A 26910-nucleotide genomic window follows, 5' to 3' on the forward strand; every position below is an offset into this window, starting at 1 on the left:
AGTTTAGCACTGTGGTGGGAGCGACCGACACCACAGTACAGGATGAAAATGGTCCCATGGGTTGTCAGCAAACTGCACTCAGGACAAGCCAGACTCACAGGCTGGCCAATGAGGGGCTGAGAATGGAAGCCAAATGAGAGACTCTCCAAGGTGGGTTGGCAGCAGTCCTAGTATCAGTGTTTCATTAATACATAGTGAAGACGCCAGCCGGGAGGCCCCAGAACTTTTCCCTGTCACTGTGGTTTTCCCTAAAAACCATCCAGGACTGGTCTAGCTAAGAGAAAAGAAAAAAAACTATTTCCTGTTGATGCCTTCATCTCTTCTCCTTTTCTTTGATACATAAGCCAGCAAGACCTTTAGCCCTCCTTGGCCGAATAAAATACCAACCACAGGTAATGAGTTTGGCAAAGGACTTAAATCTCCTCCATAGCAGACACTGGGGCACAAGGTGTGTCTAAGACTTTGATCCAGTCTCAGCATCCCAATGGCAGCAGTACAGACCTCGGGCCCAGAGTCCAGCCTCGGAGTTTGGACCTTACGCAAGTCAGTTGAATGCGCTGCTTTAAACAAAAGGTGTGTATCCATGGAGGAAGAGAGGGGAAAGAGAACCCAAAGGAAGGCAGACATTTTCCATTTCAGAACATGCAGCTCCAGATAGCCCAGGTGGGCCAACAGCTAAACGGGTGACAAGAGATCTCCTGGCCATTCTTCCTAGCCAGACTTTATTAGCGCTGGCCGTTGGGCGCTTCTGCAGTGCGAGAAGTTACATCGCCCTCATACAGTAGCCCCCAGTCAAAGTAGCTACTGGGCGTTTGCAATGCAACAAGAGTGAGAACTTTCAGGCTCACTTCCTATTAATCGCTTTAAACTTAAATAGCCATGTGTGCCTTGTAGCTACTGCTTAGGACAGCACAGCACAGCTGTCGGGATCATCTCTTCAACCAGCAACTCCAGTGTCTGGTGGGGGTGGGGAGTTTTTTGGTGGGGAGATGATTGTATTATTGTATAGTTGTGTGTCTGTGTGTGGATCTGTGCACATAGCACTGGTACCTACAGAGTTCTAAGAGGGTATTGGATCCCCAGGAGCAGGAGTTATAGCAGGCTGTAAGCTACCCAACATGGGTGCCAGGAACCAAATTCTGCAAGAACAGCAAGCACTCTTAACTGTTGAGCTATCTCCCCAGTGCCTTGGGTGGTGGTGGTGGTGGTGGTGGTGGTGGTGGTGGTGGTGGTGGTGGTGGTGGTGGTGGCGGCGGCGGCGGTGGTTGTCATCGTCATTGTTTTTCTTGATGATAATGATGATGATGATGATGATGATTTTATTTAATGAGATGGTCTATTGCTCTCCTCGTTTTGACTAAACTTCATACTAATATGTCCCCTGCAGAGAAAAAAAACGGTAATTTCCCCAGAAAACACTTGTCTAAGACCCCTGATCACTCGGGTGGGGGTTTCTGCCCTCCTGTCTTCTCTCACCCAAATATAGACATCTGCAGATGCTTTTTAAAGAAGAAATCATAAATGTGAAAGACTATAAAAACATAGGACAGTCATTACTAATCACGTGGTCAGTAGATGTTTTGGTCTGTTTTCTTCCTGTGGAAATTGATATTTGAACACGAAGACGGGACCGCAGTCATAGCTCCGTGGCTCTGAGCACCTGCTGTGTAAGCAAGCCTGAGTTTGGATTCCCAGCATGCACTGCAGAGCTGAGCTGGGGCGGGCGGGCATGGAGACAGCAGAATCACCAGGGCTTGGTGGCCCGCCAGCCTGGCATCTCGTGATATTTCAAGGCTGTGATTTTTTAATTCAGAATTATGGTTTGGGTTTCTTTGTGGTGCTGACAGGCTCCTGTGTCAGCCCAGCTTGCTAAGCTACCTATGTCAAGAGAGAAACTCCAGAGAACCAAATAAAAAGCAAGACACATCAGCTTCTAAAGAATCTCCATCTTTATTTTACAGTTTTACCATACACATCTCATGCCAGCACACAGGAGGCATATACAAACAGACGCACCAGTCGGGCTCTCCAAAGTCACATGGCAATAAATAAGGAGGGGTGGGTGCTTTTTTTTTTTTCCTTTTCTTCTCTTTTTGCCAGGAAATGCAACTTCGTTTCTTTTTAACTGTACAAAATTTACACCATGGAGGATGGGGCGACAATCCGATGCCTAGGAGATCTGGGACTTTGAGGTCTTAAGTGTGAGCTCAGAGCAGCATCGGGGGTCCTGTGGCCCTGAACCTGCGCCTCTGACCGGATACATCGTCCTCCTCACACAGGAAAGTCCCTCGTGATCCCTGCCTGTAGGTGGCAACGTCAGGTGGGAGGGGAGGTGGCCTGGCTCTGTCCACCTGTGTTCTGCCTCACTAATCGAAGGAACGCTTGGTGCCCCTCCCACACCTGCAGCTGTCCGCTCACCCGAGCTAGCAGCATGAATCTGTGCTTTTAGTGTGGTCCTAACAAGCAGAGTGGGGATGGGATGGCTTTGCTGGACTCTCTCTCTCTTTGGCTCCAGTCACTGGTAGAGCAGTTGGAGCAACGATTGCAAAAAAAAAAAAAAAAAGGAGGGGTGGGGGGCCCTTGACCAATCCAAGAAAGAGAGAGCCATTGGTGTGCTTTTATTTAGCTTTCAGCGTGCCCAGAGCCCTTCAGCAGCAGGCAATAAAACAAAACTCATTTCCGCTTAATTGAATTTTTCTTCATCTCATCTCACTGTTTCCAATTTTTAAAGTGCACCGTCAAAAAATGAGCCTCCGGCCCCCGCTGGCTGAGGAGGTATGGTCATCTTTGCCATGGTTAGAGCTAGGGGTCGGTACTGGGGTGCGGGAGGGCCTGTGTGGGGACGCAGGATGGCAGACTGTGGTACAAGCCCCAGCTGAGAAGCCTTGCACCCTTCCTGGCCCCACGGCCTCAGCCTGAGCGCATCACGTGTGGGACTGGCCTTTCTTCCTTCTACAGGTTTCTTTCTTTTACACGTGTTCTTGCAAATTGGGCTTAATAAGGATGAGCTAAAAGCCCTCAATTATCTTACTAGATTTTATGTTTTTTAAGGGCAGAAGATCTTCAGGCCACACCTCCCAGTGCTTTTCTCGGGTCTTAATTTTGGTCTCTCCCTGTGGCTTGACTGTATTAATTAGCGGGTACCAATTTCTCAATATGGTCCCTGGTGTTCACCTCACATTATAACCAGCAGAAGGGGCCTGAGGGAAATGGACCTGCACTCACAGACTTCACCAAGATCACCGGCCCAAATGACCAGCAGCCGTGGGGTTTGACATTTCGGCCATTTTGATTACCTTCCCACTTTCTGGAGAAAGACTTCTTCAGACTTATTCTGCCTCCACCCTTGCCTAATCCAGATGGCCCTGGAAATGGGATTCTTTTTAACTTAATTTTTAATTTTGTCCCAGTGTTCAGAGGTCTGATGAACATGCCCTAACATGTATCAATTAAGTCTTAGAGCCAAAGCTGGGCCCAAATGCTGTAAGTGACTCTACAAGGTCACACTTCGTGTTTTGAAATCATCTTTCCTCCAAGACTAGGAGGGAAAGGCTATCAGAGGGCACCTGGTATCGTAGTGTAGACCCTCCTAAGGAAGCATTTCCGTTCTCCATCTTGACCCACAGGCAAGCCGTAGGTCTTGGCATGCAGTGCCCACTGGGATACCAGCCCAGCCGTAGTCTGAACAGAACTTGCAGGGAGATCCACTTAAAATCTGAGCCCTGTAGTGGCTGTGCTTCTAAACGGGTCCCAGAGTGTGCTGCCCTCAGGAGAGCTGGCTCTGAACAGAATTTAAAGCCCTCAGAGCCTCCTACCCAGTGCTATCCTAAGAGCCCTGCCAGCCCAATGACCTCCAAAGAAACCCAAGAAGCGTCTACCAACATCACAGCGGTGCTCACCAACTTCCTCAAGACACTCGTGTTAGCATGAGTGAGAACAGCCTCCGTCCTCCCATTACTGAGTCGAGAGTATAATTAACTCATTTACAAAACCAAAACCCAATCAACTGCAATCAACAATGTTCAAAGACACAAAGCCAGGAGACACCAACCGACAGTCCAGTCGAACTGAGGCAGGGGCCACCTCGGGCAGCCTTTCACCTAGAGGGCCCAGCCTGTCTTGTTCCTGTGTGTTATCGGCTCTGCTGAGAATGGGGTGTTTATGGTGTTTCTTCACATGTCCTGTTATCTTGCATCTGTCTCTCCATTGCCCCCCGCCCCAGCATTCACATTTTTGGGGAATTCTGTTAGCACTGACTTGTGGATATCATCACTTACAGAAGAGATCTCAAGAAAGAAGTCTGAGTTTGTACTCTCCAAAGAAAAGCAAGACCGGCCCACCAAAACACTACTACAGAGCTGAGCAGGAAACTTGTCCAATGAATACGTTTAACTGAACTGAGCTTTGAAAGAGGCTTGCAGAAAAGACAGCAGCCAAAGAAGAAATGGGTTTCTTCCTCTCATCCCCCTGCCACCTCAAACCCTCAAAATATGGCTGACTGACTGACAGGAAAAATAGGGCGAGGGTTGGGGGTCCTTGGGCCTTTGGTCTCATCACTTCATGTAAAAGAAAGGCAATGCCCTCTCCCCTTTTCCTTCCTCTCAGGTCTTGTTTAAAAGAATGTGAGGCCAGAAGAAATCAACCAGTTTCCTGAGGAGGTGGGAATGAATTCCAGCTGACTAAGACCCCATTTTGGAACCGGAGCACCTGAAATGGGCCACGCCAATGGCAGTTGCCACCACTCACAGCAGTGTCTACCAGAGGTGCAGCCTTGGTGACAGACTGAGAGCCAGGCTGGGCTCCCTACTGCAGGTTTAGTAAAGCAGTAACTGCCAACCTTGCAGGCAGAGGGTCCCTGCCTTGGGGCTGGCCAGAGAGCTGGGGCTTTCTAGGTACAGGGCTGGAGCCTGCAGTATGGCACAAGTCCAACTAGAAAACTCTGTTATTCTTCCGAAACAAAACAAAACAAAACAAAACAAACCAGAAAAAGAAAAGTTTGGTTGGTCCCTGGAAGTAACAAAAACAGAATCAGCTAGTGCGGCAGAGGAAGCCATTGTTTTAAGAGAAAATAGCCTTGCAAACTCATCAAAGCCAACTCTCTCAGAGTACTGTGGACTCTCCCGGCTTACTTCTGCCCTATCACAAAACCAGGAGGTGGGGGAAGACTGACATCCGAGTGTGGCTAAACAGACCTCGTGTTGGGGATCCAAGCGTATCTATAAATGTCTTCACTGATTGTCATTCTGGTCTGTGTGGGCTAGCGTTGATCATTTCGTGGCCCTCAGCCTGTCTAGGGGAGCAAATTAAAAGGCACTGTGTACCAAGGGGACTCATCAGACTCTGTGGGAAGATCCAGAGTCACTCGGCTCCGTGAGAGTCACTTGCAGTGGAAGCCATTTCTTGCCATCAGGGGTTCAACAATATAGACAGGATGTTTTTTTAAACCCAGACTGACTCTGGGTTACGTTTGCAGGTAGGGAAAAGAGTCATTATTTTCACAGCAGCAAACAGAATGGGATGGGGTCATTTTTTTTTAAATATCAAACTGGCCGTGGTGTTTTTACTAGCCTTTAATAACTGACTTTATTTTGAAAATTAAGGTGTAATCAAGGAGGTCCAGAAACCATTTTATTATTCTCAGGGGACCATGGTGCCTCTCCCTCAGGAATCCTGATTCTGGTGAGAGGGGTGATTAGGGAGGCCAAGTGAGAAATGTACCAGCTGGAGCAGAGTTCCCAAAGGCCAAGGTGGCCTGTCACGGTCACCTGGTGCTGTCCAAGCGCTGAGCAGCCAAAGCCTGTAAGCAGGGTGGGAAGGGAGGGAGCCAACAAGCCAGCATCCTTGGAGTCCTAGGCTGTCCACCCCTGTGCTGTGGTAGAGATGAGGCCGCTCTCCTGTCTCTTCCCAAGAAAGCAGCATCCTAGTGTGGTCTCCACCTCCTAGGAATCGGCCGAGGCCTTCCATTGAAAATAATGGAAATTCACATTGGCGTATTTTTGATCCTTGAAGACATTCTCTCCCGCCAGGACAAGTAAGGTGGCAAGGAAGGTCTAAAAAGGAGGATGGTCCATTTCATCAAGCCAGGAGGCTGGGCTAGTTGGAAAATCAGGGTAGCCTACACTGCTTCCTGTCGAGAGGTCAGAGGTGGGCCCCCCAGCCATGGCTCTCAGTGTCTGGCTTACTCCCTGCCCTGGATGGGCAATGACGCCCAGATTACTGTCCACTGTGTAATCCAGCCCACTGAGCAAAGGAGCATGGGATGGCAAGGACGATATGGAGGATGGAGACTGGGGGATTCCATAGGGGCTCCCATCCCTCAAGTCCTGATAGGATTGTCCTGTCCCATCCATGGAGAAGCTCCCATTCATTAACTGTCCGCCTGTAACGTCCCCCACGTTGCCATAAATCCTATTGGTGTGGCCAAGCTCTGAGAGTATTTGATCTTCTGTGGACAAAAGAACGGAGATTGATCGTCAGTGCCCAGGACTCTTGTGGCCCCTGCTTTTCACAACCAGCAACACAATGGCCAGGAAGGATGCCCAGGGACAGCAGCTGCCTCCCTGCCAAGCCCGGATCAGACACCAACACGTCAGCCTGCCACCCAGACAGCAACCAACCAAAGGGAAAATAAGGAAGGCCTGTAGCCAAGTCCCCAGGCCCCAGGGGCTGGAAGTGGCTGCTGAGCTTGGTGGTCTAGAGTAGCTCCTCTGGCCACCCTGAGGAGAGTGAATGCCTGCCAGGGGTCGGTGGACCACATTCCCTCACAAACGGAAACCATGCTGATCTGGTTCACTTTGAAGGTTTTCAAACCAAGGAAAGTACTTGTTTGGGCTGGTTGAGAAACAGGCCTATCTGACAAAGGTGGCTAAGGACCACTCTTAGACTTGTAGGTAAAGTCCTGATCCATCCCAAAACGGAGTTCAATATCATAAACTCAGTGCCTTTCTATATCCCATAACCTACTTACTGAGGATAAGAAAGACTCGATTAAGGTAAATGGACCTTCTGGTTTCTTGAAGAATTTCATTAAGGGGATCTAATGGAATTTTCTGAAGGAATTTCTCTCTCCAACAGAGGTGAGTAGGTTTAGTCTTAAGAATTACAAGATTGAGTATTTCCCAGAGAGAACACGTTATTGTCAGATGCCTGCCCGTGCCCAAGAGAAACAAACCATGAGAGATAGTGTTCCTCTGTGTTCCAGGCATGGGTTTGAGCAGCTCGGATGGGATTAACCTGTTTTCCCAATCTTGCCAAAAGGCCTGGGAATGGCACAGATCTCCTTGGCCCTCCTTGGGTCCTAAGCATTGTGTCCTAAGCATTTGGGCTCAGTGGCGCCCTGGGCTCTGGTCAGAGACGTCACAGCTTTGTGCTTATGGTAAGCAAGTACTCCGTGTCCTCCTTCCCCGTGTCTACCAGTCCACAAACAGCCACTGTGACTAGACTTCAAAACCTCGCCTCTCCGATTCCCAAACACTAAGAAAGAGGGAGCATGTGTCGTTCAAAGGGAGCAGGAAGGCGGAGGTTAGACTCTTCCACAGTAAAATGGCTAAGTTGGCCCTTCGCCTGGTACCTGCAGTCCCTGTGATAGGCTACAATGGGAACAGCCATGCCATCCATTTATCTTCATGTACAGAGGTGTGCTTATCTTTCCCCAAGCACATCCAGAGCTGGGTGTGTCCACAGATGCCAACTCTGTGAGATGGGTAAGGACGACATCCCCGGGTAAAGCCGTTTCGGGAGAAACGGATGCTTTGGCAAAGCTACCCTAGACATCAGGTCTCTGACCCTCGGCATAGGACTCTTCCCTCCCTACCCAAAGTAAATAAATAAATAAATAAATAAATAAATAAATAAATAAATAAATCTGTATTTGCGGGCTCGGGGACCAAGAACAGTCGTGGCTATTTGTAAACAACCTGAGGACCCACTCATGCGGTAATCTGCAGTTTTGCTGATGCACAGATTTGAACGTAGCGCATGCTGCAAAGCTGGTGTGCAGAGGACAGATGGAGTGAGTGGTGGGGGGAGGGGTCTCAGAACCGCAGCCAGTTCCCCGTCATGCACTCACATTATTGATTTCCCAGGAAAAGGCCTGTTGAGCATGTCCTCCTTCCACCAGGATTGGAGGACCGGCTTACTCTAGGGGACCGTGGGAGGAGCTCAGTGTCCCTGCAAAGGGGAGAGGTGCAGGAGGGCTGGGGCAAAGACATGGCCATCTGCTCACAACTGTGTGGGCTGCTGAGGGCATCTCTGGCAACAGGAAAGTGGGAGGGGCCTCTGGGCCAGGACAGGGCTAGGCTGGGTCCCCGGGACCCCAGCCTTTGTATCTCAGCAACCGCTGTCTGTTCTCTTGCTCTTTACTCCTCGCCCCTTCTGGAAGGGCCACGAACGCCCTTCCCACCCTTTAGTGAAAGTCTAGGAAAACCCTGTGCCCAAGAGGTTGTCAACAGAAAGATCCCTCCTGCTGGCAAGGATTAGCGTCCCCTAGTGTCTCACCTAGGGCCTCAGCCTCACCCCTCCAGCCCTGCTCACCTCGGAAGCTCAGCTCACTGTCACTAACCCCACAGTCCTCTGCTGAGCTCTCCTTCTCCTGCTTGCTGCCTCCCCGGCTCCTCTTGACGCTCTTGTAGAACTGCCCCCAGCGATGCCGCCCCGCGTCCTTCTTCAGCCTTTTCTCCTTGGCCCTTCTGTTCTGAAACCAAACCTGCCACAAAGCAAAGGGAACACATTCAGGGGTTACCTAAAGACCCAGACCCACAGGAATAACACTCAGGCGGCACCCAAAGCCCCTGGAAAATGGGCCAAAGCTTTGGTAATGCGCCAGAGCTAAGTACAGGGTGCCGTCCCCTCGCCTGAGCCCCACACCCCAGAACTCAGCTCCCTGTACACTAGCGCCACCGCTCACCAGGTGTCACTCATGTCCCAGTTGTCCCTCAGGCGGGAGACACAGACCTGCCTCAGGCCTGGATCACTCAGGGGCAAAGCGGTGGAGACTGGCTCACCTGTACCACTCTCATGTCCAGGCCTGTCTCGGAGGAGAGCTGCTCCCTCACATGCCGGGCAGGCTTTGGGGAGTTCTTGTATGCATTCTTTAGTGTCTCCAGCTGCTTTGCCGTGATGGTGGTCCGCGGCCGCTTCGCCCCAGCCTCCGAGTCATCTGTAGTGGAAACCACCTTAATGGGATCAGCTGAGTGGAAGTAGCCAGGCCTCCTCTGCCCCACTTCCTTCCTCCAGACAACCTCCAGGGAAGAATAGGCATCATCGTGGGGAAGTACCCATACCCAGGGACACTGACACTGGTGAGCTCACTGTTTGATGATGCAAATCTAAATTATATAAACAAAGTATGTGCTTTCAAAATATGCAGATGGCCTTCATGTAAAAACTTTCAAATCATGAAACAGAAAAAAAATGAAAAAAAAAAAAAAAAAAAAAAAAGAAAGCCTATCTAGATAGTTCCAGCTACTCTAGAGGCTGAGGCAGGAGGATCACTTGAGCTCAAGTGTTTGAGGCCCAGCCTGGACAACACAGCAAGAATCCCTTCTTCAAAAGAAACAGTGTGTGTGTGTGTGTGTGTGTGTGTGTGTGTGTGTGTGTGTGTCAGGATTGTGTGTGTGTGTACATGGCAGGACATATGTGTGTGTGTGGTGGTATATGTGTATGTGTGGCAGGGTGTGTGTATATGTTGGGTGTGTATGTATATGTGTGTGTGTATGTGTGTATGCGTGTGTGTGTATGTGTGTGAGAGAGAGAGAATGTGAGTGTCAGGGTATGTGTGTCAGTGTGTGTGTATCAGTGTGTGTGTGTATGGCAGTGTGTGTGTGTATGGCAGGGTGTGTGTATGTGTGTGGCAGGGTGTGTATGTGTGTGTATAGCAGGTGTGTGTGTGTGTGTGTGTATGGCAGGGTGTGTGTGTGTGTATGGCAGGGTATGTGTGTGTGTGGCAGGGTGTGTGTGTGTGTGTGTGTGTGTGTATGGCAGGGTGTGTGTGTGTGTGGCAGGGTGTGTGTGTGTGTGGCAGGGTGTGTGTGTGTATGTGTGTGTGTGTGTGTGTGTGTGTGTGTGTCAGGGTATGTTTGTATGCTTGTGGCAGGGGAGGAGACCCAGTTCCTAAGACTCACTTAGTTTCAGCGAAGCTTGGCCGTGTGAACTAGAAAGCATTTCCGTGCAGCCCATGCCCGTGCCCGTCACCAGGGCACCTTGGTGCCATAGCCACTGCCCATGTCCACGGGACTTTCTTCATGTGATTATGGGAACTATTATGCTGTTATTATAACATTCGCTGTTATTATAATTTAAAATCTTTTTTATATCCTATAACAATGTCATCCAAGTGTTCATTAAGTGGTGGTGGCAGTGCTCATGCTGAAAAATGTACCCAAAAATCAATAACTTTGGTGCGGAAGTTAAATGTGATAAAAAAAACACTATGAGGGAGGCCAAGTGAGACCATGACACCCTGGGCTGTTAATTTAGGAGAGAGCATTCAGCAAGGTACTGGAGATAATGCTGAGGAAATAGAAAGTAGCATTAGGGCGACCTACAGTTTGGTTATGGATTGGTGTGAGACTGCGAAATACCTCCCCGCAACACACACTTACAGCGTTAATCCCCGTGAAAAATTAGCCTTAACATATGTTCATTTTGAATTATGCAGTGTCTCCTGAAACCTGTCCCTGGCATAAAATGCAGTGTCGTCGTATTGAAAATATAAATATCAAAGGAGGTGAGATGAATGAACAAAGCCATTCCCACCACGATGCAAATCGCTGATATAAGACCCTTTGTTCAGCTCCAGGCAGGTTATTATGAGTCCCGAAGAAGGTTTAGAGAAACGAGAAGGAATGACAGCTAAAAAGAGCCAAACGTCCCCTACCATGTCAAGGGTTCCTGCATAGGAGGGAGGGCCCCAGCCTGTCTGACGGCTGGAAGCAAGGGATACCTGGGAACCAGGAACAAGGACCTTAGGCTGTTTTTAATCCTTTAGCGTACTTCACTTCCTGTCTACATTTCTCTCTGCTAGGCCCTTGTTCTTGTTTAGTATTCCCCTTTATAAGCAACTTCCTGTCAGTCCCAGGAAACACCCCAGTGTGACAAGGCCGAGACTCAGCCTGACATACAACTTGCCAGAGAAGCTCCAAGCCTGTAAGCTGCCCACACAGCCTTGGGTGCCAAGACCCGTGTCCTACAGAAGGCTGCAATGAGATACCCGAACTCCTCCCAGAAGATGACAAGACCTGTGATGTCATTCTGGCCTCCCAGGTGACACTCCTGACAGCCTCCCTCCCCTCTGGAATCACCCACAGAACCAAGAGGTTCTGGGCAGAGAACACACAGGTCAACATGAGGTCCTTGACAATTCAAGCCAGGACAGGCCCAGGAGAGGTATTGCTTTCATGAAGGTCTGGTAGAGGTGACAGAGTTCTGATGGCCTTGCTATCTCTGTGTTAACACCCTTCTGTGACACCCTGGAGCAACAGCATGGAGCTTTAGGAACTAGAGAAGTGGTTGTCAACCTGTGGGTTTCAACCCCTTTGGGAGTCACCTAAGACAACTGGAAAACACAGGGATCTATAGTATGAGTCATTTTACAGTGACGAAATTACAGTTACAAAGTAGCAACAAAAATAATTTTATGGTTGGGGTCACCATAACATGAGGAACGGTATTAAGGGGTCACAGCATTGGGAAGGTTCAGAACCCTTGAACCAGAGCGATTGAGCACATTAAGGTTTGGGTGGGATCTAGAGAGGTCTCTGGTCCCTGAGAGAAGAAGACCAATGTCCTTGGTCCACCAGGAGAGGCCAGAGCTAGGAGTCCCCAAGAGAGAGAAGGCTCCTGCCCCATCTTGCCACAAGCCAAAGCCAAGGTTGGCTCCACTGAATCACATGGGGCCCTGAAGATTTGCCTCAGCCTGCTCCACACCATGAAAACCTAATTTCTCCATGTATTAGACCCAGATAACATGGGTAACTGAGTCCAGGAAAGACCTAGAAAGAAATACATAAAATTGGTTGGGGCTTTGGGCACTCAAGAGTCAGTTCCCCTGAGCCCACAGTCTGAGGAGAGGGAAGAGACAGCTGAAAACAAGCCAGCCCTGCAAGTCCTGTGAGGAATGAGATGATGAAGGAGGTGTATGCCCCAAATATACCCCTCACCCCCATCAATCAAGCTCCCAGCTGTGCTCCAGGCAAGGAGACCACTGAGCTCACAACTTCATAAGGACCTTAGCAACTCTAATAACCACAGCTTTATTAATGCTTTCACAAAGCCAGCAAGGTCTGAGGGTTTGGGGGTTGCTCAGAACGGAATCTCACTGTAGAGCTCTGGTTACAATTCTCGGACTAGGCTGAGTATCCGCGGGGCCCAGAGGGCTGGACAGGAAGGATGGAGAGAGGCAGGCACCTCAGTGCGTAGCTCACAGTCTGCAAAGCGCTGGAGGCATGTGAGCAGGGCCACTCCGCTTACCGTTCTGCTTGGCTGTCTCGTAGTCTTCCTTGCACACTAGCCGGCCATCCTCCATAAGGTAGAACTCGTCCCCCGTGGCCAGCTGCCGGTTGCAGATGATGCAGGCAAAGCAGTGCAGGTGATAGACGAAGTCCTGAGCCTTGCGAACCACCTGGGTCGGGGGGATGCCCTGCTGGCACGCTGTGCATTTTGTGCCAAAGCGCCTGTCAGGGCAGCAGGGAGAGAAGCAAAAACAGGGGGTCAGGATTGGGGTCTCATCCACCCTCTCCTGCCCCACCACTCTGGTGTTCATGGAACACCAAAGCTCACCGGTACTCTAGGCCACCGACTAGCTTCATTGCTTTGTGTCCCGGGGGCTGTTACAGTAAACAAGGGGAGGGGGGCGTATCAGAGCCAGAGTCGTCAGTAGTTCCCTTCCAAGGTTGACATCCCAGGGTCCACAGGGACACCCTCCATGCATGAGGCAGTGGGAGGGGTTCCTAAGTGCCCTCCAGAGCAAGAAGTCACCCTTTACCTCCTGCCTTTTGTGGTGTTTCTTAAAGAACACCTTCTTCCTAAAAGAACAGCCTGCTAGGAAACCCTGTATGCTGTGGGACACTCAGTCTAGCATACATAGCCTTCTGCAGGGTTTCCCATAGGAGGAGCCCTGTGTAGCTGACTGAGGGACAGCATATGTGTGTTCACACATTCAGCAGGGTGAGGCTCTCCTGAAGTCTCCTCCCATTCTGAATGCTTATCCCCCAAATACACACACACACACGCGCGCACACACACACACACACAGGAAAGCCCAACCTTCTCCATGCTCTGGGATGCCATGGTCCTAGGTTGGCCCAGGAAGCCACACTGCCAAACCCTTACTATATTCTCCAGAAAGGAACTTGCAGATCTCACTTAGAAAAAGCCTGCTTCCAGTAGCTCTCAGGAAATGACTGACCCATTCGCTGCCCTCCTTAACCAGGGCTAGCAAGGGAAAAGAAGGTTGCACTGGAAGCAGCATCCAATGAGACAGTTGAAGTCCATCCCCGCATCCCAGACACACAGAGACATGGCAGTGGCTACAGAAGCCAGTGAGAAATGCTAGCATCGAGGCAGCCAAGGGGGTGCTTGTCCACAGGTAATTCTTCCTTGGTCTGGAAGGGAAGCGGGAGGGAGGCAGGAGGGGCCGGGAAGCTGGGGCAGAGTTTAAAACAGCAATCAACCTAATTATTCATGACACTTCACACAGAAGAACTTTATCTTCTTCAGGATGAGAGACTTTGCCTAATGGATCTGGGGAAGGTTTGATTTTAATGGTCCTTTTAACTAATGCTTATAGGCAGCCTGATTTCCCCTGAAAGGACAGTACATATTTCATCCACATTAATACCAAATAAATTAATTATGGTCATGGCTATCATGATGAATCCCAGATTAATGCAGAATGATGGGTCGCTTATGCAGCAGTGATACCTGCTGAGGGGGCTGCAGGGGCCTGCAACAGGCACAGACAGCCGTGGTTTCCACAGCCCCCACCCTGGACGTGGTGTCCTAGAGAGAAGTGGGGGTTTCCATATCAAGAGGAATTCCCCAGCAGCCAGTAGTGTGGCTGGGTGTGAGGGGCTGAGATGTGACTCTAGAGAACGCTAGCCTTACAGAGCAGGAGTTTGGGGTTCTTATGAGCCCCACAAATTAGTCAGAATTGGGTTTCAGAGGAGCCTGGGCTTTGTCAGACTTTCTTAGGGATGCAGAACCCAGAAGAGCAGTTTCTATTTGATGAATTAAAAAAAAAAATCAGAGGACGTTCACAGAGAGTTAAACGTGACCACAGTGCTAGGTGTTCACCAGCCTCAACTCCCCACAACATGGATGATACCCAGGCTTCTTCCACAGGCCGCAAAGCTGCAGCTGCTCCTGGTTGAAACTCAGTCAGGACAGCTCTGTCCTATGTGTGCACGTGGCCGTGTGTCCCTCTGTGTGGGAGAGTGGGACAGGAGGCAGACAGGACGGAAGCCTGTGTCTGTGTCACTAGAAAATATTCTCAGCAGTTCTACACTTTTGCCATCCACCCCCACCAATGAACAATGCCTCTGACGCGCTTGCCACAACCCTTCCAAGAAGCTCCAGAAGGAGTAGGGGTGCCCTCCACACCTGCTGCACAAGATGCCGGGGCAGAAGCCTCTCTCCAGGAAAGACCTCTCTAAAGCCAGACCTACGGATACCAAGGAGGAGAGGGCTGAGGGGAGACTGCACAGCAGAGCAGAGCAGAGCTGTGCAGCTGCCTGTCTCACAAGAAAGCCACTTCTACCAGCCTCTGAGAAGCCACTGGGCTTTCAGTAGCCAGAAGCCAACTGACACCAGAGCAACGGAGATGTGAAAGATAACCGGGGACAAATTTAATCTCCTCCCGACAGTGATTCATGCTCAAGGGTGCAAGTGCTCAAGGAAAATGAAAAACAAATGCAGCTACCGTGTTTTCCGGCCGCTGAAGCAATTTTTCTGATTGTGGGATTTATACCAGTGAGATGTGGAAGCTCCCCCCATACCTTCTTCTCCTGAAGCATGGCCACCGGGATCCTCAACAGAGGTACTTTGTGCACTGCCTTGGACCTGGAGCTCCCTGGCCTGTCCCTGCCCCAAGGAGCACTCCAGTCACAGCCAGTTGTCCCAGAATAAGTGGGGTGGGGCAGTTTGTATGAAAACAATGGACTCCAGTGTCCAATATGAGACCAGGAAGAGTCTCGGATGGAGAAGCTGTGGCAGGTGACACATTCGTCGTGTGACCAGCAATACTGTAACACACTGCCATGTTAGAAAATCCTGGGCCTAGGCTGGAGGAAGGTCTCACAGCACAGAGCACATTTCGTTCTTGCAGAGGACCTGAGTTCAATTCCCAGCACCCACCAGGCAGCTCACAACAGCCTAGAATTCCAGCTTCAGGAAGTCGATAGCTCTCTCACCTCCTCAGGCTCATTAACAGACACAAACACTCACAGACATAAAAATAACTGGGCCCAAAATAAACTAGAATTCTGAGCGTGGCTGCTAGACAGAGAGCCAATAGTCCCAACAATAGTCTGACTGGCTTTGAAGGATGCTGGGTGAGGGAAGAGGTGGACATGAGCTACAGAGGTAAGAGCTGGCTTCCGGGGGATTTCCCAGGCAACACCCAGCCTGGAATTTACTGCATGCAGGCACTGCCTACTCCACGAATCCTGCACCCTGGACTCACTCTCAGAAGGCCATCCCTGCCACCTGTGCCTGGCTAAAGCTCAGGGGACAGCAGGGGACAGCAGCTAGAGCATATCCAAGCACAGAAATGCACAGAAGGGGCTGGGGACAGTGGCCTGGGAGAAGGAATGCCTAGCATTCCCAAGACACTAGGGTTAAACCATGCCACAAAGAGAGAAATGGATGCTAGGAAAGATGCTATGTCAGCCCCTCTTCCTAGCCTCACTTAGCATGCAGGAGGGGAGAAACCAGATCCACAGAATGAGTGAATGAGTGAATGAGTGAGTGAATGAATGAATGAGTGAGTGAATGAATAAGTGAAAGAATGAGTGAGTGAGTGAATGAATAAGTGAGTTAATGAGTGAGTGAGTGAATGAGTGAATGAGTGAGTGAATGAGTGAGTGAATGAATGAGTGAGTGAGTGAATGAATGAGTGAGTGAGTGAGTGAATGAATGAATGAGTGAGTGAGTGAATGAATGAGTGAGTGAGTGAATGAATAAGTGAATGAATGAGTGAGTGAATGAATAAGTGAGTTAATGAGTGAATGAGTGAGTGAATGAATGAATGAGTGAGTGAATGAATGAATGAATGAGTGAGTGAATGAATGAATGAATGAATGAATGGGTGAACTTCTGAAAGGTGTACTCCAGTAGCCAGGGAAGAACGACTCCCAAGAGAAAACAACAGCTCTCTTCAGAAGCTTTTCTAGTGAGGTCATGACATAGAGTCCCAGGCTGAAGTTTACTAAAACAAGGACAACTGCTGCCATTGTCACCAGTCATCTCACAGATGTCCCCAGAGTGTCCCAGCTGAAAAGTGGGCACTGAACCACCTTGTAACCAATGAGAAACTGGGGCAGAGAGAGGTGCCATGCTAACTCACCAACAAATGAGAGGACAGAGATCTGAACTCAGCCCCTCCTAAGCACCACAAGTGGCACACGGCAAGCCACCATCAACGGTGACAAACACAGATCTGGTGCCTGGGTGGCTTAGGATGTTCATCAGCCTGGCTGATTGAGAGGCATCTGAGAGGTTAGTAAAGACCACTCTGCTATGTCTGGGAGGGCATTTCCAGAGGTTACTAAGTGGGGGAAGACCTGACTCAGTGGAGATGGCACCATCCCATAGGTTAGGGGTCCAGGTGCAGTAAAAGGAGAAATGCTGGCCCGCAGGTGAGTGCCCCATCTCTCTTCTCTACTCCCTCATCAACACAAGGCTAGCTGCTCCACAACCATGCCTTCTCCAGCATAATGAGAAGGAAAATCTTGCCAGGCAGAGCCAAAGCGAACCGTTCCTCTCTCTAGTTGCTTCTCTCAGGGATTCGGCTCAGCAACAAAAAGCTGGTACAGCACCCCTGACTAAAATCAAGCTTGAATACAAGACCTCACATCCCTCACATGTCCCTAGCACCTGAACCATAGGGTCTCCAGTCCCATAAGACAGGGACCGTTGTAGTGGCCCTCACCCTGAAGTATGTTCACCCACCACACAGCTCAAGGGCTAAGGAAGTCCAAAGACATCAGAGCCATCTCTCAGCGCTTCCTCTGACCCCAGGAAGGGCCAGTCCTTCTATCTTTGCTCCCCCTGGTCTGAGCTCCTGTCTCTGACAACCCTTCTGATCTTGCTGGGCCTGAGCTGGGGTATTCACCAGAGCAAGGACATAGTCACAGTGTCTGCATCCTATGGAAAGACACCAGTGGGCCTGCAGACACAGAACAGCTAGAACACAAAAAACCCTACACACACCTCACCCTTTGATGGTTTAAATACTGTCATGTGACCAGACCCACACAATTGTAGTCACTGAAACAGCAAGAACTGTCCCCATTCACCAAGCTCCTGTGCATGGCAGACTCTGTGACGAAACAAGCCACCATTCCTTACAACCTCACCTCACCACTCTCTTGTCTTCCCCATGCTACTGACTCTCACCCCAGCACCCCATACTCAGTCCTTGGTGACTACAGTCCCCAACTCAGCATCGTGCCTGCCAGCACCTCTAGTGGCCTCGTCAAGCAGGCCTCCCGTGCTGCCTGTTTGTTAGTTGATCTCTCCCAGAAGCTCACAGCCCTCACATTCCTCAGCTGCTCATTCTGATAGTCTGCCCAAATCCTTGACTCCAGTCATCCCACCTTGGGATGACATCCCCACGCCTACCCTTCTCAGAGTGCCCTCCAGCACTGACTCCAGGACACTGTGCTGTCACCGCCCCTGCTTCTGCCTCTCACACTCCGGCCCTGTGGCCTGAGTTTTATCTCTGTCCAGCTAAGATTCCACATCCATCTGACTGATCCTTCCCTCACACCCACTGGCTTTCCTGGCTTCTCTACCTTCACCATCCCCTCTCCCCTAAAGCAGAGGTGTCTTGAAGGAAAAGAGAGTTGAGGAAAAGTATCCACCTCACTGCTTAGGCTTCCTATAAATAATATGCACCACAAGCAGACCCCGGAAATCAATCAATATAGACACAGTTTCTGATTTTCCAAAGAGTAGCCCTAGAAAGAGATCTACTATGTGTTACGCCAACCCACCCTCCCACTCACCGTGGTATCAGGAGACTTCCCTGGCTTCCTACAGTGGGTCTGAGCTACTTAGAGTCCCCAGAATCTGTCCCCTCTGCCTTGCACATCACTCTACCTGGTTCCTTGACCCTTCCTTTCAGCACAAAAATCAGATACTACTTCTGATATTTGATCCTACATTGGTCATTTACCACTCATTTCCCTATGACCCTCTAGAGCAAAGTCCACACCTAACCCCACCTTCTACACAGCTCTCTACTTCCTTTAGCAAACTCCTCTGAGGAGGTCTAGGACCAATGATTCCAGTATCCCTGGGCCAGGCTTCTCTCGAATCCAGCCACTCAGTGTGCTACCTAGACAATCAGGTCTGCCCTTGACGGGTCATGGACGGCCTCACACTGCCAAGTCCAGTGGTCAGCTCTCATCTGCTCCCTGAGCCCAACATCCTATCCCTAGGAATGTGTCCCCTTTCCTAGTCCAGAGCCTGGCTTCCAAGAACACATGAGAGCCTACTCCCAGAGCATCCACACAAGAGCCCATTACAGATTAGAGATGGGTAAGGTGGCGCCACCTCAAATCTGAGACTCATGGTGATGGGATTGAGTCCTAGAGCCCTTCCCTGAGGCTCCTCCTGCTTGCTTGGCCACTGGGAGGCAGGCAGTGGGTGCCAGGCCAGTTCAACCTCCCGTGTGTGGGAGCTGCCACTCCATGATGCACCGTCCACCACCCCAAGGAAACAAAATACTGCCTAACTTGATTTTATGCTTTAATTGCGCGCTGGTGATTTATAGCCGGCCGTATATTTTTTTCTCGGCTGACATTTTCCTACATGTATTTCTTTTATCTATCACCGCACTTGACAGGTGAGTTGCTGATATTTACTGTCACTGTATGTACCAATATTTCCAACATATATCACCGCCCACTGTAAGGCCACAGCCATGTCATGGGCACATAAAGCCCTGCCCGGCTGTGGCCAGCCTGCTCCACACATAAAAGGGGATCCCAAGATCCCCTGCTAACAGAGCCCCTGCTAACAGCATGCAGTCGCACAGTCACATGTCCATGGTGTCACTGTGATCTCAGTTTTAGTGTATATTCAGTGTGTGTGTGGTATGTATATGGGCATGCATGTTTGGGGGCTGTAGCATATGTGTGGAGGTCAGAGAGCAGTCTCGAGCGTTAGGCCTTGCTTTTCACCCTCTGTGAGGGAGGGACTCTATTTTTTGGCTGCAGAGGCCAGGCTAGCTGGCCAAAGATGGCCGACATCCCACCTCACGATAGGTGTGCTGGGTTTATGGTGTGCGCTGCTAGCCCTGGCTTTTCGTGGGTCCCCCCGCTTGCAAACCATCCACTTTACCCGCAGAGCCACTTAGCCCATGATCTGCTCTGTATTTGGGTTATTATTATTATTGATGTTGTTGTTGTTACCTTTACTATTTTGGTTTTTCTCACTGTGTAGTCCTGGCTGACCTGGAGCTCAATCTGTAGAAGACCAGGCTGGCCTTGAACTCACAGAGATCTACCTGCCTCTGCCTCCCAAATGCTGGGATTAAAGCCGTGTGCTACCATGGCTGACAATTATTTGGGCTATTAATGTAATATTGTAAATTACTTCAAAGAGTATGAAATGCTGTTATTCTGAGGTGAATGTTACCTGAGAAGAAGTAGTAATCTAATCCAATCCCCTCAGCTCATACAGAAGGAAACTTGAGCCCAAAGACAGGCAGTGACTCTCTTGAGACTACACAGCTCAGCCAGTAAGAAAGAGGCTGGAGTTAACTTCCATTGTCACTTGACCGGATTTAGAATTATCACATAAGTGACTCTGGGCATCCCTCTGAGGATGTTTTTAGGAAGGTTTAATTGAGCAGGAGCCCCCACCCAGCATGTCGGCCATACCCTTCCATCAGCTGAATAAACTGGAGTGAGTGAGCTCAGCACCAATACTGACTCCTCTCTGCTTCCTGAGTGGGGACACAGGGTAAGCCGTCTTGCCTCACACTCCTACCACCATGCCTGTGCAGCTGTGATGGATTCTTAGACAGGGAGCCAAACCCTTTCTTCCTCAAGTTGCTCTTCTCAGGTCTTCTACCACAGACAGCAATGAGAAAACCAAGGAATACATAGGCCACATGTTCCCTCTCCCCCTGAGGGGACCTGCACCCCCAGAGCTTTCAGAAGGCCATGCCTTCCCCTTGCACCTCCTCCAGCCATATGTCCCTTCCTGCCAAGCCCTTCCCTGGACACCTCACTCCCATTGCCTCGTGAAATTTCCGAGCTCAGCATTCCTGATCCCACAGTCTGGCTCCCCTTCATCCACTGCTGAATCTCTGGCCAAGGTCACACCAGTGTTGTCAGAGCCAGTGCCTGGCCTGTGGAGTGCCCAGCCCCCTGCAGTTTGCTAAGGCACCAAGCATGTCATTTGGATAACCTCATTAAAACCTTATTCAACAGCCTGGTAGGTCTCATAGATGGGAATAGACTTGGAACAGTCTCTTTGGTGCATGGTAACACTTTAGGCCTAAGAGAACCTCTTTACTCTGGATTGCTCAGCTTCTGCCAAGGGGCCTGCTCCACCTGGGAGGAAGATTCACCTTGGATATTTGATTCTGGGCCGGGGACCATGCTCTTGACCTCATGCATCTGCACACAAGAAGTCCGTGCTTACCCCGTGCAGCCATGCAGCTAGAGATTACTTGATGAGCTCTGAGTCCCAAACTACCTTGGAAAGGGGACTTGGAGACAGAGCGCCACCTAGTCCCTTAGGGTTTTTTGGTTTGGTTTGATTTTGCTCTGCCCATTGCTAACACTGACCACAGACTCCAAACCTCTTCTGTTTTTTTCCCTCTCAAAGTGGGGTTCTAGGGACATAGACAGTTCTCCGGGAACGGAGTCACAAATCAGACACTGACTCTGACAACCGAGGAGTGACCTTGGCTAGAGACTCGGCAGAGGATGAATGGACGACAGATTGTGGGACCAGGAGGTGGTGGGAGTTAGTTGATCAGAGAGGGCCCCCGGCAGGAAGCGATAAATGGGTTGAGGGAGGTCTGATAGCATGGGTAACGCAGAAGTGTCTGTCAGGAACCTGTGGGACAGGCAGCAGAAATGACAAGGGGCTTTGAGGCGAAGCACTGTGACTTACCACCCAAATGGGCAGGGATGAGAGTGCAGGATAGAATTAAAAGGCTCGCCCGCCCGTACTGCGGCTGGCCTTAATGCTGCTCACAGCTGCCACTCCCGTGTCACCCAGATCCACTGTGCTTGGGGACCTTGTTTCCGCCGCCCAGTGCCATCTGCCCCCCAAGCTGATTTGCAACTGTTTGGTTCCAAAGAGTCCCCCATGGCAGGAGATCCCAAGATCTGATTTCCACAGATGTCGGGAAACTGGGCTCCAGAGGCTGGACATAGGGCCCAGCTGAACTCAAGGGCTCTGGGTGGTCAGATAATCCTGGGCTCATCACCACCTGATATATGGCTGCTGGTCCCCCGGGAGACCTGCTGGGCTAAGTAATTGCTTCTGCCTTGATTACTGGCTGTCACAAATGACTGTGGCTTGGTCCCTCCAGTGTGTTCAAGTCTTACAAATCTCCATGCACACAGGCACTATCGGAACCATCCGATCATTACCTTAAAAGGTGTAATTTGTTTAGCAAGGGAATTAGACTATAAACTATTCAGAAATTATGGAAACCACATGTCAAAGAGACCCTCCTGCCTGCAGGTTCCTCAGTACTATGTGTGTCTGTGCGTGTATATGTTCGTGTGTCTCTTGTGTGTCTATATGTGACTGCACATCTGTCTGTGTGTCTGTCTGTCTGTCTCCCAGGAGGTATATAGTTATTAGAAATACAAGGTGGCCAAGCAAACATCTGACCCCAGACCGCATTCACAGCCACTGACAGTCCCAGAACAGTATTGACTCAGAGGAACAGGCTCCCAGTCCACTCCCAAATCAAGATCCACAGTTCCCATGACGGACGCTGCCACAGCCTCTGCCCGGAGCACTGTCTGACCCCGAGGCTTTAGAGCCTCATCACCTTAGCCTCTGACCCTAGGACAAGCCTTCTCTTGCTTTCCTACAACTGCCTGGACACATGCACCATCACTGCCCTAGTGAGACCAGCTCACAATGGCAACCAGCCGGCACTTGCCTCGTCTTCCTCAACCCTAACAGTAACTCAAAGGGGCTGACTTCTTATTTCCACCTTAGACACAGCCACATGAGTGGCTCCGTAACGCCTGATGTCTCAGGTTCACGATGATCGTGGATTAAATCCCAATACCTACCCCTTTTTATGAAGTCCACTCAAGAGGAGGCCAACCTCGTTCCTTAAAGATGAGGCCATAATCTATGGGCTCCTGCCTTCAAATCCGATAACGAACAGAGAGGTTCTGGTCACTGAGGGATTAGGTGGAGGACACCAGCAGAGACCTGTGCACAGCCAGGAAAACCACCCTGTGTCAGCCAAACAGCCAGCATGCTGCAACACAGTGTCCTGGACTGCAGGGATAAATCACACAGCCCCAAGGACGCTGCCTACCTGCCCTTGGCTGACAGCCACCTGCAGATTGACTGGCTGGGGGAGGGGCTGGCAAGGCAAAGAGAATGCTCGCCCACATAGTTCCCTGAGGCTGTGTCCTTCACCCCTCCAGAGACCCCTTAGCTACCTGGCAGGGTGAAAGCCTTGGGATCAGAGGGGGTACACCCCCTAAAGTACTACCTTTCATATAGGAGCCTTCTAGGACCACAGCACCCTAGAAAGCCTGCATCTGTCTCCCACAAGCCCTGACAGGCAGAGTCTAGATCCCCAGTCATCCGGGTCAATTGAAATGCCCTGCCTCCTGGAATGACCTTGAAGTCTTCCCCTTACCCAAACACTGTATGAACCTCACTCCCAGCTATGCTTGCCCTGGCATTTGAAGCATCGTGGTTTCTCTCCCAAGCCATATCAATCAACAGGACCCGTTTCTCTGTGACTTAGCCCCTGACACACTGCAAACACCCTCCACGTTGCCCTACCTGGAGGTGAGCCACTCCAGACAGTTACAAGTCATCTCTATCGGAAGCTCTCAACTCGGAAGGAGGGCGAATAGGAGAGGTGGGAGCAGCCCCAGCCTTGAAAGAGGAGGTTCTAAGAGCCATGTCCTCTACAGCAGGACCAGGCTCCCAGAGTTAGCCACGTGGGCACGGTTACTCACTCTAGAGGTAACCATGTAGAAGTGTGCACTCCCGAGAGGCATAGAAAGGCTGGGTACTTGCTTTTTTTTTTTTTTTTTTTCTTTTTTCTTTTTTTTCTGACAGGCAGCTAGTAAAAGAGAGGATGGATGCTAGCAAGCTCCAATCTGGGTTCACCAAGCTGCTTCTACAACTCCATTTTGCAGAATGGTCCTGTGCACTGTGGGTCTTCTACAGCAGGGGACATCAGAATTCTCACCTTTCCTAAAGAAAGCACCTGAGCCCAGAGGTACTAAGGGATCATCTACCAGTGCAGGAACGCATCTGCCAGGGCAGAGACCCACCCTAGGTGCACTGTGCTTCAGTTAGGGGACATTCAGGGCTCCCTGTCACTTGACGGTGATGAAGGGTGAGCTTGGAAGACCTATTCCCAAACCCCTACTCTCCTCAAGCCCTGGCCCTATGTGTTATATTGAACACACAATCTGGAAAAGACGTGCTTAACAAATGCAGTGCAACAGGCTTCAGGATGCCTTCTGCATGGAGGCTGGCTCTCCTAGTACTGACTGGACTCAGGAAATCACAGCCCCTTTCTCTGTATCAGTTGGGTATCTCTTCCCTCAGGCTTGAAGATTTTATCTCCTTTGGAGCAGAGAAGCTAAAGACCCAGAAAGAAAAACAGCAGCAGCAACAACAACAAAAGAAAAATCAACCCATGTTACTGAGCAGGTCGGAAGTTAAAGGCCCTGTCAGAAAGGAGCACCACCAAGGGACTGGAGAGAGGGCAGAGGCAAGATGATGAAAGGAACACCATTGTTTGCAAAGCATTGCAGTAAGACACACAGCTGTGGCTCTAAGGCCTGCCACCTTCAGAAGTCGACCTGTGGCAAATGCGGCTACCCTGCCAAGAGCAAGAGAAAGTGTAACTGGAGTGGCCAGGCTAAGAAACGAAACACCACCAGGACTGCACGAATAAGGAACCTAAAAATTGTCTACCGCAGACTCAAACGTGGATTCTGTGAAGGAACAACACCTAAACCCAAGAGGGCAGCTGTTACAGCATCCAGTTCATCTTGAGGATTTTAATCAGTCATAAAATAAATGTTCTGGTTTCAAAAACTCAAAAGAAAGAGAAGGTACAGGAGGGAGGGAGAGAGGGAGAGGAAGGGAGGGAGGGAGGGAGGGAGGGAGGGAGGGAGAGAGAGAGAGAGAGAGAGAGAGAGAGAGAGAGAGAGAGAGAGAGAGAGAGAGAAGAAAACAGCACCACAGAATGCCACCTCAGATCTCCCCACAGTAATTCTTCCTCCGGGTATACAACAACATCGCCCCCTGCTGCCTGTGGCCAGTATTACCATGGCTCCGCGGTGGAAGCCCAGCTCTGACCGGGGCTCTCTCAGTTCCTGCTCTTTGCTGTTGAAATAGTACACACTGCGAGGGCATTCACTCTTCACATCCTATTCTTGACTTGCATATTGCACACAGAACACACGTGAAGAACGACTCTGCAGCCGTGCAAAACAATAAAGTTATTGCCCTGCTCCATGTTGCGGACAGGTTATTCCAGTCATTCCAGGACCTTAGAGCTGCAGAGCCAGTGCCAGTCAGCAGATCATTGAATCCTTCCCTGTCTCAGGGCAGGACTATGCAGTACCTGCCAGAAAAGACCACAGTTCTTCCTCTGTTTCTCCAAGGGCACAGAGAAAGGATTCTTCCTGGCTCTGACCAGTGTCTTCCAGATCCCACTGTGGCCTGAAGGGAAAGTTCGTGGTACCTATCACCGGTTTTTTTTGGGGGGGGGGCAGGGTTCCCAGGGGACAGCCTGCTTCCTCCTCCCCCTATTCTTACCTAAGATGGGACCTGCAGCATCAGTTCAGTCCCGGAGAGTTGGATGAGGTTCATAAATCAAGCCTCCTCACTGGACACTTGGGAGGTGCCAATCTTCCTCTCTGGTTAATGGCCTTGGCTTTAAGTTCCTCCTCACAGCACTCCTCACAGAGCTAATGGCCTGCTTCAGCACTGAGCCTGTGGCCAGCTCCCTCCACATCAACCGGGAGGCAGCTCAGCCCAGCAGTCTTGCAGAACAAAGGAAATAATTACAGCTGCGTTTCCCAAGACACCAAGCAAAACACAGAAGAAATTGTTCACCGAAGCCCCTGCAAACCCATTATGGTGTTTACTATATGTTTCTCAAACGCAGCAATGGTCTGTGGGCAAGGGTTGGGTGTTTATGTGGAGAAATAACACAGGTCCTCAGCCAACAAGGAAGACAGGCTCAAGAGGAACAAACTAGAGTCAACCATGTGAGAAAGAGGACAGGCAGAGGGTGTGATGCCCCCCAGGGCTCCTACTATCAGGAGCTGTTCTCTGGGCTCCCATGGAATGGTGGGTAATCCTCTGCCTGACACTTGTGCTGAAGCAGTAAAGAGAGGGAGAACTGAAAGCCCAAGTTAGAAGCCTCCGAGAATGCTGTCTGGTAAGGGGCTCTGGGGAAAGACAGAGCTGGGATTTGGCCTATGCTGCGAGGAAGGGCAGCTGGTCTGGAGAGGCTTGTGAACTTCAGGAAGCAAGTGACGGCCAGTCAGGAGTTGTTGCTACAAGGCCAGGAAGGGGAAAAATGAGAGGCAGGAGGCAGGGCTGCTGGGGTACTCGCCTGACTGAAGAAGAGCTATGGTGATCCCTCTCCTGCCTCACCTAGGCCCCTCCTGGGTCTAGGGAGACCCTCTTTCCTTGCCATTCTTTCTCCCAGACTCTTGCTTCCCACCCCCTTTCCCAAGCTGTAACCAGCTGAACAGGTCAAAACCAGACAGGATCCTAAGGCTGTGCTGGGGGGCTCAGGAGGTGCTTCTGACTGGGGAAACTCTGGTCCATGGCCCTAACAGCCTCTGCCTCTACCATACCAGTTACTCTGACCTGCCAGGCTGGACCAGCTAGAATCCCCGTGGACTCTGATGTCTGACCCAGGGGCATCTCAGTACCTGTTCCGCCTTTGTCTCTGGGTGTCTGAGAAGGTAATTTGGACTTTACCTCTGGAGCTCTCTGGGGCTTTCCAAAATACAAGGACAAACTGTAGGGTGGTGTCCCCTTCCCCAGCTTCCTCTGACTCTACACACACACACACACACACACACACACACACACACACACACACACACACACAAATGCAATGAAACACACAATACCAACGGAATCCAGTCCACAAGGGTTGCCACATTGCCTGGCTAGGGCACCATTGAGGCAGCAAGACAGAAACAAGCGTTGTCACCCACTGGGGAATGGTGTGGTCTAAGGGGTAGAAACAGGGAGGGTCAGAGGTGGAGAAAACCAGAGGGAGAAAGAGAAGCAGTAAACACCCCCACCCCAAAGGAAAAGAAAGGAAAAGACAGGATCAATCTCTTCAGGGAGACTCAAAAGGGATTTGAAAAGCCTCAGAATTTCCCACTATTCCTCCTCCTTGTCTCCAGAACACATGACCAGGAGGCTGTGACTGCCCCTCCCCCAGCCGGCCACTGGTCATGAATGCTTCAG

General features: G+C 50.5%; 2 protein-coding genes across 3 annotated transcripts in view; one reads left to right on the forward strand and one right to left on the reverse strand.

Moving 5' to 3' along the window:
* Positions 1-5557: 5557 nt before the first annotated feature.
* Lhx4 (LIM homeobox 4) overlaps positions 5558-26910 on the reverse strand; it is a 40016-nt gene continuing 18663 nt past the window's right edge. Inside the window, exons 1-5 of one of the 2 annotated variants that reach the window (XR_015635276.1) lie at positions 12469-12841; positions 9003-9157; positions 8533-8704; positions 8069-8169; positions 5558-6445 (exon numbers count right to left, since the gene is read on the reverse strand). Coding sequence is in view for 1 of the 2 variants with exons in the window: in NM_001108348.2 (NP_001101818.2) it covers positions 6051-6445; positions 8533-8704; positions 9003-9157; positions 12469-12671 (925 nt within the window). In the remaining variant the exon portion in view is untranslated. 2 annotated transcript variants of the gene reach the window in all.
* Positions 24181-24462, forward strand: LOC120096286 (60S ribosomal protein L37-like). The gene has a single exon (XM_087582030.1). The coding sequence runs from the start codon at positions 24181-24183 to the stop codon at positions 24460-24462; it is 282 nt and encodes a 93-aa protein (XP_087438156.1).

Source organism: Rattus norvegicus, chromosome 13 (assembly GCF_021556685.1).
Source record: "Rattus norvegicus strain SHRSP/BbbUtx chromosome 13, alternate assembly SHRSP_T2T, whole genome shotgun sequence".
Classification (NCBI taxonomy): domain Eukaryota; kingdom Metazoa; phylum Chordata; class Mammalia; order Rodentia; family Muridae; genus Rattus; species Rattus norvegicus.

Excerpts from the sequence above, each read along its gene's own strand:
- LOC120096286 (XM_087582030.1), top strand. The coding sequence starts at position 24,181 with ATGATGAAAGGAACACCATTGTTTGCAAAGCATTGCAGTAAGACACAC.